This window comes from Leishmania panamensis, assembly GCF_000755165.1.
Source record: "Leishmania panamensis strain MHOM/PA/94/PSC-1 chromosome 14 sequence".
Taxonomy (NCBI): domain Eukaryota; phylum Euglenozoa; class Kinetoplastea; order Trypanosomatida; family Trypanosomatidae; genus Leishmania; species Leishmania panamensis.
In genome coordinates, this window is record NC_025859.1 from 419,869 (window position 1) to 432,856 (window position 12,988).

At 57.6% G+C, this 12,988-nt stretch overlaps 3 protein-coding genes and 1 pseudogene across 3 annotated transcripts in view; all 4 read left to right on the forward strand.

Annotated features, from left to right (window-relative positions):
• Nucleotides 1-184: 184 nt before the first annotated feature.
• LPMP_141060 (hypothetical protein) lies at nt 185-1,435 on the forward strand (the record flags this gene model as incomplete). The annotated part of the gene is made up of 1 exon (XM_010699035.1): nt 185-1,435. The coding sequence occupies one exon, from the start codon at nt 185-187 to the stop codon at nt 1,433-1,435; it is 1,251 nt and encodes a 416-aa protein (XP_010697337.1).
• A 2,067-nt stretch (nt 1,436-3,502) lies between these two features.
• Nucleotides 3,503-4,195, forward strand: LPMP_141070 (hypothetical protein; the record flags this gene model as incomplete). Its single annotated transcript, XM_010699036.1, has 1 exon — nt 3,503-4,195. One exon carries the CDS (start codon nt 3,503-3,505, stop codon nt 4,193-4,195), a length of 693 nt encoding a protein of 230 aa, XP_010697338.1.
• Nucleotides 4,196-8,699: 4,504 nt separating this feature from the next.
• On the forward strand, nt 8,700-9,897 carry LPMP_141080 (annotated as a pseudogene).
• A 2,114-nt stretch (nt 9,898-12,011) lies between these two features.
• The window catches only part of LPMP_141090 (kinesin K39, putative), a gene marked incomplete at both ends in the record, with an annotated part of 4,367 nt that continues 3,390 nt past the window's right edge, over nt 12,012-12,988 (forward strand). Inside the window, one exon of the mRNA XM_010699037.1 lies at nt 12,012-12,988. Within this exon, the coding sequence (XP_010697339.1) occupies nt 12,012-12,988 (977 nt within the window).

The following is a 12,988-nucleotide window of genomic DNA, read 5'->3' on the forward strand; positions in this document are numbered from 1 at the left end:
TACGTACGTAAGAACGAAACGAAACGAACGAGAAGAAGTAGAGAAGGAGGCGGTGTCCTACAACTAAACCTACGTCTAACTAAAACTAAACTAACACGACGGTGTAGGTACGGTCGTCTTCTTCCCTCCCCCCCCCCCCCACCACAACACAACACAACCCAACACAACACAACACAGGTAGCCGATGGGTGCCCTCGTACCACTGACACAGGCGCCATTCCAAGTGTGCGTACGCTCGCCCCGCATCCTGCAGCGCCGCGTGTGCCGGAGGTGGGAATGGCTGACGCCATTACCGCTTCTCTTGCCACTGCTGCTGGCCGTCGTGGTGCTCCTCTCTTCTCTTTCCGACGCTTCAATCTCTTCGTGTCTCTGCCGAAGCAACACACGTGGACAGCGCCTTTGCCGTGATGCGCACCTGATGCTCAGCAGCAGGGCGCTATTCTACAATAGCAGCGAGATGGACAGGCGCGTCGCACGACCGCGCGCCAGCTCCGTGCCCGGTGTACTGATGGCGCACGCTGCTGCAGCGGACTCGACCACAGGTGACGGTGATGAGCTGGCGAGCGACGCCGACACGTGGGGAACCATCTCTATGAAGAGAACGCTGGACTACGACTCGGGGCTGAAGCCATTCATGACACCGTGGCGCGAGGTACGTCTCGCTCTGCGAGATGCGGGCTGCTTTTCGACGCTTGCACTGCCGCGCTTGACGCTGCCAACAGACACGGCGGGTCCTCGCCTCAGCGACGTTGCTCCGGAGTCTTCCCCAACCCTCCCTCCTCTGTGCCGCAAGCCACTAGTGCTGATGAGCGGCCGGGCGCAAGACTGCCCCAGCTGCTCCAGCTTTGTCTCCGACGTGCTGGAACACTACCGAGCAGAATGGGAGTACATACGTGCTCACGTGACTCTCGTCGACGCTGGAGATCCGATGACAGACGAGCTGGTGCGGAACCCGTACCCGCTGTGGTACAACTTGACTGAAGTAGGGCAGTTGCTGACGCTCACAAAAATGTCTGAAGTAAGGAAGGCTGAGGACGACGTCGCTGCCGCTTCGTCTGGTGAGAGCAGCGCCTCCAGGGCTTCCCCTCACGACGTATCCCAGGGGTTACAGCAGTCGGAAGCCGACGACTTCACTGTCTTTAACACGGGCCTCCGCCACAAAGCCGCCCTCCTCCTGCAGTCTCCAACGGTACAGGCCACCCATCAGTGGTCGCGCCTCGTAAAGCGCGCATTCGCTGGCCAGTCTGAGTATGTGCTGCGCATCATCTTTGTTTACCCGCACAACGCCAGCGTCATGCGTGATGTCGTGAACGAGGAGGTCACCGTTGACGGAAGTCAAGCCGACTATCTGCACTTTTTCAGCAAAGCCAAGCCCTTCTTTCACTGTGTGAAAAAGGCGGTGCGGGTAATGGAGTGGCTGCTGCGATACGGGTGACTACTGATGGCGTGCTTGCCTGCGATGACACTTGGGTCTTTGTGTGCGTGTATGTATGTGGGCTCTCAGGTAGTAATATCCGCTCCCCCCACTTCTCTCGATTTATATTCCCAAGTCTCACATAGCTCTTTTTGACAGCATTCAGCTTCGTGTTGCACGTGACACGCAGCTGCTTGTGTCTGGCGACGGAAATGTGTGGGTATGTGCTTCCACAGTGTTGTGCAGACGTCGCAGCAGGAAATTGTGGCTTAGTGCTGCTGTCGTGTGCTGCGCCTGCCGCTCATGGTGGGCTCAACTGCTCGCCCCCTTCTCCTTCTGTCCCCTTTGCCTGCTGCTGCCTGTGCTTGCTTGGTACCGCCTGGGAAGAAGCACCAACACGATAGCAACACAGCAACAGAGGCGAAAACAAACCCCCACACACCCACTTCACTCATGAAAAAAATGGGACGCATCATCATCAACAACGACACACACACACACACACACACACACACGCACTCACCCATAAAGAGGTGATGCAAATTATTTTGCTCCACCGCACCCCCACCCCCACCGTCGTTCAGGCGCTGGTGTAGGCTGAAGGGCAGGAGACACGGTTCCACACACGCTCTCTCTCCTCTTATTGGATGTCCCTGTGAACCGTTCTCTCTCTCTCTCTTGTGTGTGTGTGTGTCGTGACTGGTGTGTGTCCCTGCCTGCGTACGCGTATGTGATGGCCAAATGCAGATCCCTATCCCGTCTCTCCTCCTCTCGTCAACTCATCCTATTCGAACTAATCATCCTCACGCCCCCCTATCTTGCCCTCTTCTCTTCACTCTTTCTCCTCCTTCCTCCACCGCGCATCACGCTTCACTTTCATCCCGCATGTTTGCGAGTCGTTTGGGGCCATCTTGGTAGTTTTTCTGAACCCAAACGGAGACCCCCCCTCAAAGCTGCACGTAATCCACACACACACACACACACACACACACACACAAGCTCACGTACGCCAAGGCTCTCACCTTTTTCTTGGCTTGCTTCTTAAGAATGCTACGCGAGGGGAGGTGCAAATCGAGTATGCGTATGCCTGCACCGTATCCGACACTACATTGTGCTCTCCCTCTTTCTTTTCACTGCACGCAGGCCCACCTCTTCCACGCAAAGTAGAACGAGGGTGGACACAGAGCGACTCGCAAGCCGGAGAGGCAAAAAGGCAAACAACACCAACAACAACAAAACGCACATAATCATCACTTCTGGTCACCCACTCCCCCCCCCTATTCACTTCCCAGGCCGTCTTCCCCCGTTCATTCGTGCGTGCACCATTCGTGGATACCTCACCTTTTACCCCCCGTCCTTCCCTCCCCCCTCCCCGAGAAGGAATGCTGAACAGGAGCGCCATCAGCCCCACCAATTCGCTTACTCTCCCCTTACCTCATCCCTCCCTCTCTCTCCCCCCCTCTCTCTCTCTCTCTCTCCGGTGTTTGCCTCCCTCTTCAGTCCCTCTTTTTTTTCTTATGTTTTGCGGTGCGTTGCTTTTTTTTTTTTGGTCCCTGAGTCATCCTTTCATTCATCTCCGCCAGCGCTGATTGCGCTTTATGCGTATTACCTCCCGCACCTCTTCGACTCTGTCTGTTTCTCCATTGCCCTAAAGCAGAGAGGACGACACGAAAAGGAACCACTCAAAAAGGCGAAGCACGAGAGGACAAACTTGTGGAGACAACCCAAACACACATCGAAGCAACGCTGACAAACCAACACGAAACACAAAGAGAAAGTCGTGCAACAGAGCGAGCGAGCGCGCGCGAGAGAGAGGGATCACAGACGTGCTTTGCACTCGTAAGTTTGGTGTTCTGCAGTGTTCTCTTGCCCACCTTGGCATCCCCGGAAGAAGAGCAAAACGCAAACGAGAGAGAAGGACGAGCTTGAAGTGTCTTCACTGACGTGCCTTGTGCTCCTTTTCTCGTGAATTTCCCTCGGCTGCTGCTGTGCTGTGTTGTGGTTGTGCCCCTTCGTGTAACCACCCTGGGCCTTTTCTTTCTTTTCTTCCTCTCCTTCCCCAGTAGGCAGCAACTAGAAGGTGGAAACATGTCCGTCGAGTCCACCATGCGGTATTTCGTGTCGAACTACCTCTCCTACGCGGTCGTGGTGGGGGCGTCGATTTTGAAGGTGCCACAGATTCTCAAGGTGTGGCAGAACAACAAAGCAGCCGGCATCTCGTTGCTCTCGCTCTTCATGGAGTTGCTCTCGTACATTATTTCCACCAGCTGGGGCGTCGTCCGGGGACTGCCGTTTCGCGACTACGGCGAGAACTTTTTTATCACGGTGCAGCTCATTGTGCTTCTGCTGCTCGTGGCGAGGCTGCAGAAGGCGACGCGTAGGGCGAGCCTTGTGCTGGCGACCGAGCTGCTGGTGCTGTACATGTTTGCTAGCGGGCAGGTGCCGCGCACCATCCACGAGTGTGCGCTGAACGGACAAGTTTTCTTCAACATGTTCAGCCGCGTGCCGCAGATCTACACGAATTATCAAACCCGGTGCCGAGGTCAGCTCTCTTTTCTCACCTTCTTCTTAGCTTTCGGCGGTGGTGTTGTGCGCATTATGACAACTGCCCTGAACGTGTCGTGGGAGAAGGGCAAAATGGTGATGCTGATTCAGTTTAGCGTTGCTGCCGCCCTCAATGCCATCATTCTAGCCCAAATGCTCTACTACGGCATCGCAGGCCGGAAGAGCGAGAGGGAAAATCGGCGCCGCACAGAGGCGAAGTCGCTGAAGCACCAGTGAAGAAACAGACACGAAAGTTTACTTCCACACAAGCCGCTGCACTTGTCTTTTTCTCTCTTCCGCTTTTTTTCCCTCCTTGCCATCTTCCTCCCTCTCAGCCCCTCCTTTTGTATGAAACCCCTCACACGGACAGACACACAGGCTCCTGTTTGGCATAGGGCGCCTCTCTTCTCTGCTTTTCACTGCCACGCCGCTGTTGTGCTTCTTGGGGTGGTCTGTACAGACTACTCCAAGACAGACAGACAGGGAGAGACAGACAGAGCGCAGCCAACTCTTTTGTCTGCGCTCTGTCTGTCTCTCTGTCCCTTCCTCCTTCCCTGTCCTGTTGCTTTCTTCATGTGATGTCCCTTCACCAGGTGCATACTCTCCCCATCAAAGCCAGTGCGAGAAACTCACAAACGCGCTAGCTCCTTCTCCTTGTTCCACCGTTGTGTGCGTTCTCCTGTCTCCTTTAGTGGCTGTCTACTCCGCTTTCCTCTCCGTCGTTGTCTGTCTATCGCCTGCCATCTCCTATTTGCTTTCTGCTCTCTTCTTCTTCTTGGGCCTTCTCCTTCCCCACTCGATCTCTTTGTGGAGGTCAGTCAAGATCTGAGGAACGTTTGCCGTGGTGGTTGACGGATATGCGTACGTGAGTTCAGCGTGTCGAAGCAAACGGGGCGGTAAGGAGATTGAGGAGGTGGAGGCCGGGAGAGCAGGGGCAGAACTTGTGTGTGCTGGAAGGACATGAGGCAAGTAAAGGAGGCGGAAGAGGAATAGATACACCATCGTCCTAATACGTAACAACACGCGCAGCAGAGTTCGCTGCTCAACAAATCCCAGTGTGCGTGAACGTGAGTGGGCCACTGAGAGGGGGAGAGCAGAGAGCACCGCGATACTCACGTGGCTCCTGGCGAAACGAATGAAGACAAGTAGCGGCTTTGGCTGACGCACTGCTCTGCGTCGCATCTGCTCTTCTTGCTATCCACCCAGCAACAGCGACAGCGTTCCCCTCGTAACGCGCTCTCCGAAGGTCTTTCTCCTTTCTTCCTCGAGCTCTCCAGTGTGGGCTGCACTTTACATCCAAGGCGTGTGCACATGTGCTGCAGCGTCGAGACGTTACTTTCTCTCTCTCACCGCTGACGTACGGCTCCTTCACATTGAGTAGTTTACTTCGTGTAATGACTTGACCCCCCTCCCCCCTTCCCCATAATCTCGTTCCTCTCCGCCTGTGATTTTACTTCTCTCTTCTGCTCTGACGCCTTGTCGAGGTCGTTGCCACTTCTGCGCCTCACCGCGCCTATCTTCCTTATCATGGCTTGGCGGACAAGATACGCATAGACTTGTCTTCCCGAACACACCCACACACACACACTCATGCACACTCATACGCAAGCATAGAGGTGCTGCTTACCCTAGCCCGCACAACCGGAGCTCGGAGTGAGGGGGGTGGGAGGGAATGGTGGAGCCGTAGGGGAGCACAGACTTTTGCTTCCTTCTCCTTTCCCCTTTCCCCTCTCTCGTCCCCTCTCGTCTCTCGTCTCGCTTTCTGCGCAGCGGTGGTGCGGGTCCCGTTTTTCCTTAGAGAGAGAGGGGAGAGGGGTGGAGAGGGAGGAGAGGGTGGAGAGTTTGAGGTCTCCTCTTCCGTGGCGGAACGTGCGGCCACGACGCTCTCGGCAACGTTTCCTCTCTCTCGCCGTAATCGTTTGTGGCTTCGCGTGCTTGGCACTCTAAGTTTTGCTTGCTTGTTTTCCCTTTTCAACTCTCGTCTTGTCTCTGCACAGCTCTGCTCACATCGCTTGTTTTCTATATTTGCTGCTCACACACACACACACACAGCCCAGAGGTCGGGCCGATGGGGCCGAATAGGCTGCCTCGCTCACGGCCTCCGTGTAGCCCTCTCACTCTTCCTTCTTTCATCTGCTCCCGTAGCTCGCTCGCTCACGTTGGCGAGGGAACGGAGGCCTTTGCGTAGTCACACGGGCATTCAGGCATGGAGAGCACTTCCGTCTATCCCCCAATCTCTCCCACTCCCCCTGTCTACATACAATACGCGCCTGTGTCTCTGCAGGATTGCGGCGACAGTGAGGTGGCCACTGCCGTGTTCCGATCCGGCCCCACCGCCCTTGGGCTTCGAAGCCTCCAGCGCAAGTCTGACGTCCATCCTAGGAAACTATACGGATGATCAAAACAGCACTAGTCAATGTGATCATACCGCAGGGGATTCTTTAGTCACGCGTGCGGCCTTGTCCAGAGATGCCTATGCAGCTCCACCCGGGAGCATCGACACGACCGTAGGATTGGTGGCCTCTTTATTTGCTCGTGTGCTACCAGCGCCAGCTGCTGTGGCGACAACTACCCGCATCCCCGTATCACGCTTGCTTTGCAGATCCTCGTCGCCGTGACGTAGCGCCTTTAACCGCTTTTACGAGCTTACCGAAGAAGAACGTTGCCACCACATCGCATGAAACGCGCTGTCCGAAAACGAGTGTCCACCTCATGCCACTGGGGGCTTTTCTTGCCGTCTACGGGATGTTCCCTACAGTGGCAGGCATCGCACACAGTAGCCGACAAAGCGAAGTACAGAGATGACAGTTCACCGAGTGCAGTTGAGGTGACCTCATCGAGGTTGCTATCAAGTTACCCATCGCCTGCGTCTGGCAGCTCCGTCTCACCGCTTGCGTTCATCACGTATGCCTCTCAGGAGCACTCGTCGCTTAATCGTATCGAAGTACTTCTCAGCGCTGGCAAGGGTCGCTGCCTCGGTAATGCGTTTCAGTGGCAGCACAGCTGTGGTGTTGGTGCGGACATGCGCAAGAATGCCTAGCTGCTGGTTTCGCTCACTCTTTCCATCGTTCATCTCTGGCTTCTAAAAGAGCTGCCAGATGACTTCTACACCGCCGTCATCATCGAGTACCTCAGGCACCGCGTCAACGACAGAGCAGAGGTCACTTACTCGACAGCCGTGGGCGGCAGTCCAGACAATCCATCACATGCAGTGCTAGGGATGGACGCCGGATTACCTCCGTGCCCTGGCAATGATGACCCCAACAGCAACAACGACGCCAGCAGCTATGACATCGGCACTGAGGGACGGGTATGGGGAGAGTGTTGTTCGAGTTCCTGATGCACTGACGTTGGTCCAGCGTGCTGCGCACCTCATGCCCCACTTTTACACACCTGTTGTGCGCGCTGGAGGGTGCGTGAGCGGTGCACCACGTGTGGCGTTGCGACGTGGCGGTTGCGCAGCAGTCGCTGACCGCAGAGGAAGCGGGAGGCAGCCCAGAGCTGCCATTGAAGGCAAAAAAGGGGGTATATAGCGCACGACCCCCGCTCTTGTAGGCGACACGCAAAAAAACAAAAAAGAAAACCCCCAACGGTGAGCTCTGTCACGTATGAGGCGTCAGTGTCAATGGCGCACGCCATCACCGCCACCTCTACGCAGGGAAGGCTGAAATCCGTGTCAACGGTCAATGACGCGGTACGCGATGTGAGTCTCTTAATAACCACGAAGCAACTGCTCACCGGGACTCGAGATGTTGTCATCTTGGCCTCGCGCGCGATAGAGGTACGGCGGCGCCGTGGCGCCAGGGCCACAGGGACGCCTGACAACCAGGCAGTGACGCCACACAGAAGCGCCGTGTATGGTGCCATGGGAGGCGGTCTGGAAAGCACGGCATCTTCGATGGGTTTGAGGCATCATCGACACATGGCATCAGATGCTGCTACAGTCGACGAGAAGTCTGTTCTGCTCCACCTTATGCGCACCACCACACGCTTCTCAGCGTTCGAGGAACTTTGCGCGCGGATTGAGCAACTCTTAGCTCGCGACGGTCGACTGGTTTTCTCTGAGATTCCAGATGTGCCATCGCGGTCGTCAGTCTTGTCACCACAGCAATAGCAATAAGCACTGCTGTGTTTGCTGAGGCGGACCGTGTGTCAAGCGCCGTCGTCCACGGTTGCGTGCACTGTACTGGAGGACACATGGTCTAAGCTATCGTGCGTGAGTACCGATGCAGATGGTGCGAGGACTGAGGTGCATGCTGAGATGGGGTGTCGACGGGATGACGGCGTGGAAACTATGCCAGTCCTGCTTGAGGCCTTCTTTATTTCTTCGCACGCGCCGACAGCGGCGCTGTCTTTGAAGGTAATAAGTTCGGCAGTTTGCCTACCACTAACTTGCGATACAGTATTTTGGTGCCTAGTCACCGCGGACGCCGATATTGCAGACGCCGAAGTGGCGCGCTGGATGCATATCATGTTCGGCAGAGATGCCTGCGTGTCTTCTACAGGGGGCTTTCGTCTGACAAGTACACAACAGCCGTGGTAAAGTGCCATGATTTACTAACCAGGGCAACGTTGCGCGTCGTGTGCCGCTGGCTGCAGCTGGCTGAGGCCCTTGGCGTGGTGCTGCAGTACCTCGCCTGCAACCACGCATGGTGCGCCAAGCACTGGACCCCCGTTCTTGAGCGTCAGCAAAGCGACAGTAAGGACGGCGGTGCAGCTCTGGAGCACTGGCACCAAAACAATGGCATTGCGGAGACTTTACACACACGGCGTCTACTTCCTTGCCAGGGGTCATCAGCGGCATCAGTCTACCCTGCTGCCGCGACAGCACCGGCTGAGGGAGCTGCCAACGCCGTACCTGCGGCGGTGACACGGCTAATGATGGGTCAGTATCGCGCCTACTTCGGTGCATTCCTCTTTACCCAGGAGCAACTGGAGTTCCTTGATGTGACTTTGCGGTGAACGCCGATTGGATCGGCGCGGGAGGTGGCCATCAAGGCTGCCTTGATGACCCGCTGACACTGCGCCATCGGTACGTTAAGTGCTCACGAGAGCACCTCTATCGGTGGTGGTGGTGGCTACGGCGAGAAGGAGGTGACGTTGGGTTTTGCACTGAGGAAGTCCATCTCGTAGCGGCTGTAGCCGATGTGAGGGCGATTGTTCATGACTGGGTAGCGTAAGAGGCAGGGTGTGTGTGTGTGTGTGTGTGTGTGTGTGTGTGTGCTTGAGGAGTCGGCAACAGCGGCAGCGTTGTTTAACCACGGTGATGGCTTACCGCGACGCACAGCTCTCCTTGGGGATGTTGGCTGGCTGCTGGTGGGTGTGAGTTGCGCCTTGAATGGTGTACCTGGCGGCCCGTCAGCAGTGTGGAGGTACGGTGTGCCGCGGCTCACGCTGCCTGTGACGGCGGCGGGGCGACGCCTCAAACACGTCACTTCACTTTCGCGTACTTCGTTGTTGCTCAGCACTACACAGCTACAGCTGCTGCGCCCATGCCCCAACGGCACTCATAGCAAATGAACAGCATGTGGCGGTGCGGCTGTATGTGCTGATGCGGCAGGTAGAGGAGATGCATAGATACACGCATGGAAGAACGACCCAGCGCAGCGAGGCACGGCGACGGGCAATGGAAGCGACGTACCAGGCAGGCAGTGCGATTATATCTTGTCCTGCTGAAACAGCGTCTGACGGCATTGACCAGGATGGAAAATGGGCAGCCGTCGGACATCAGCGTACTTATGGACGTGCACAGCCATCGAGCGCGTCGTTCTCTGCGAGTGGAGCGGCAGTGCAGTGGCGACGCTGTTTCTCTTCCTCGCAGAACCCTCCCAGCACGTATACCTCACCTGCGTGAAAAGTGCACCCCACATCACGAAGCCCTGAGTCGGCGCTCTCAGCAAGACGATGAGCACCGCACTCCCGACGTCTTCAGATACTAAAGACAACGTAGGGAAAGCGCTGACAGCGGTTACACAGCCTGGGAAGAGTGTGGGCATGCCCACCCGCGTGTCTATCACTACAGGCATCGTCGGGCCCACAAGGTGTAGAGCGTAGCGGAAGACTTGGTGTACCTGCCTTAGTAGTGGCCACCACTCCCACTGAGGTATCTTTAAAGCGCTAGCAGTTCTGGATGGCCGAAGCGACGGTTGTGGCAAAGGTGAAGCAAGGCACTCTCTTTCTGCCTCTTGCCACGACACTATCGGCTGATGCAAAGATTCCGACGGGTTTGCCTGCTGAGGTGGCCTCTGGCCGCGTATGGCGCATCGCTGATTTGCATTCAGCGGCCATTGGCGTCGTCGTTGACGTCATTGCGTCACGCGAGGTGATGCAGACTTGCCTGCACATCGGAGCCTCACAGAGCGCGACAGCAACACCTTCGGGCTCTGATGTTAGCATTCTGCTGCACATCTTAGCAACCTTCATTCTTCAAGAGCGCTGCATCGGTGCCACACACAACGGACCATCCGTGAGTGGTGCGGCACCTGTTGTAGCGCGAGAAGACAGTGTAGTAGGAGCACATTGGCAGCCGAAACGGTGTACATTCCTCTCTGCCCTTCACTCGCCTTTCTCTTCCTCCCTGTCATCTGTGTTCTACCTACACAGACTCATGCTCGAGTCACGAAACTGTGCGCTTCGCCAGGACTTCCAGAGTGCCTTTTCTGGTAGCGCGGAAGTCCCAACTGCCGCAGTGTTTTCCTCACCTGTGTGGAGTCCGTACGGTTCATCCGGAGCTGCTTGTCTTATTTTTACAGGTGCTGCGGCTCAGGCAGGGAGAGGAGGTGGTGCGCCGTGCTGCTGCTGCCGGGGGGTGGGTGGGGAGGGACAGTCGAGCAGGTGGTCGCAGCAAGTCAACGATGGAGGTGACCCCGAGTCCGTGCCGCTACGTTTTCACGGAGGCAAAGGCGTGTCAAATGGGGCGCTGCGCTCTCGCGGCTGTTTGCTCAGCTCCCATTTCGTTCCCCCTTTTTTTTTTGGCGTACGCACCCGAACGCCCCGTTTGTGTTGTCGTCCTCCTGCCTTGGCGTCACACGGGGACAGCCGACACAGTCGTGCAGGCACATGGGGGGGCCCCCCTCCGCGTAGTGCACCGCAGCAAAGTTCAGACCACTATTGACACGCCTACGCAAACCCCCCCCCTCACTCTTACAGCTATCCTGCATACAGCAGCAGTAACACGAATACACCAAACAAACTTGACGCTCTAAGCGACTGTCAACGCTCCTCCGACGGCTATTCGTGGGGGTTGGGTGTGAGGTAGGGCCCAACAGTCCACACCTATGTGGAGGATGTACGTGTTCTTTCCATGGCCCTCCCCTCGTCTCCACAAGCACGACAGTTTCACACGTGCTCATGCCTTTCCGTCTCTCTCAGTGTGCAGCCATATGCGGCAGTACATCACTGCTTGATTTCACAGTTCACCATCTCGCCACCTTCCCGTCGTTACACGCAGGCCCTCCCTTTTCATCCTTCACTCAACACACCGACAGTGCCTTCAGCCAGCGTCTGCTCTTCACAAGCACACCAGGTGACCCTGGGCCACCTCCACATTTTCCGCGCTTCCCCGTCCCCCCCGCCTCCTTCCACACGCACGGACACCCCAAACACTCAACCCATAGTGTGTCACAGACATTGCAGCACTCACGTGCTTCTTCCCCAGATGCGCTCCTCCACAGTACACAGCGAGTCGGAGCGGGTGAAGGTCTCGGTGCGCGTTCGCCCCCTCGACAATCGCGAAAAGAAAGCACCGGAGGGCACTAAAGTGTCCATCGCCGCGAACCAGGCAAGGGCCGTGGTGACAATGAAGCCGATGGCAGGCAACAGGCAAAGCCCTGCTGGAGGAGAGTCATTGGCAAATACAAAGCGGCAAGCGACTTACTTCCAGTTCGACCACGTGTTCTGGTCTGTAGAGACGCCGGACGCGTGCGGCGCGAGGCCTGCGACGCAGGCAGACGTCTTCCGGACGATCGGGCACCCGCTGGTGCAGCACGCGTTCGACGGGTTCAACTCGTGCCTGTTCGCGTACGGGCAGACGGGGAGCGGGAAGACGTACACGATGATGGGTGCGGACGTGAAGACGCTTGGCGGTGAGGGCAGCGGTGTGACGCCGCGGATCTGCCTGGAGATCTTTGAGCGGAAGGCGAGCGTGGAGGCGGAGGGGCACTCGCGGTGGAGCGTGGAGCTCGGGTACGTGGAGGTGTACAACGAGCGCGTGTCGGACCTGCTTGGGAAGCGGAAGAAGGGCGCGAAGGACGGTGGGGAGGAGGTGCACGTGGACGTGCGGGAGCACCCGAGCCGCGGGGTGTTCCTGGAGGGGCAGCGGGTGGTGGAGGTTGGGTGTCTGGACGACGTTGTGCGGCTGATCGAGCTGGGGAACGGCGTGCGGCACACTGCTGCGACGAAGATGAACGAGCGGAGCAGCCGGAGCCACGCGATCATCATGCTGCTGCTGCGCGAGGAGCGGACGATGACGACGACGAGCGGGGAGACGATCCGGACTGCGGGCAAGAACAGCCGGATGAACCTTGTAGACCTTGCGGGGTCTGAGCGCGTGGCGCAGTCGCAGGTGGAGGGGCAGCAGTTCAAGGAGGCGACGCACATCAACCTGTCGCTGACGACGCTGGGGCGCGTGATCGACGTGCTCGCGGACATGGCGAAGAAGGGCGCGAGGGCGCAGTACACCGTTGCGCCGTTCCGCGACTCGAAGCTGACGTTCATCCTGCGGGACTCGCTTGGCGGGAACTCGAAGACGTTCATGATTGCGACTGTGAGCCCGAGCGCGCTGAACTACGAGGAGACGCTGAGCACGCTGCGGTACGCGTCGCGCGCGCGCGACATTGTGAACGTCGCGCAGGTGAACGAGGACCCGCGCGCGCGGCGGATCCGCGAGCTGGAGGAGCAGATGGCGGACATGCGGAAGGCGATGGCCGGCGGCGACCCTGCGTACGTGTCTGAGCTGAAGGAGAAGCTTACGCTGCTGGAGTCGGAGGCGCAGAAGCGTGCGGCGGATCTGCAGGCGCTGGAGCGGGAGCG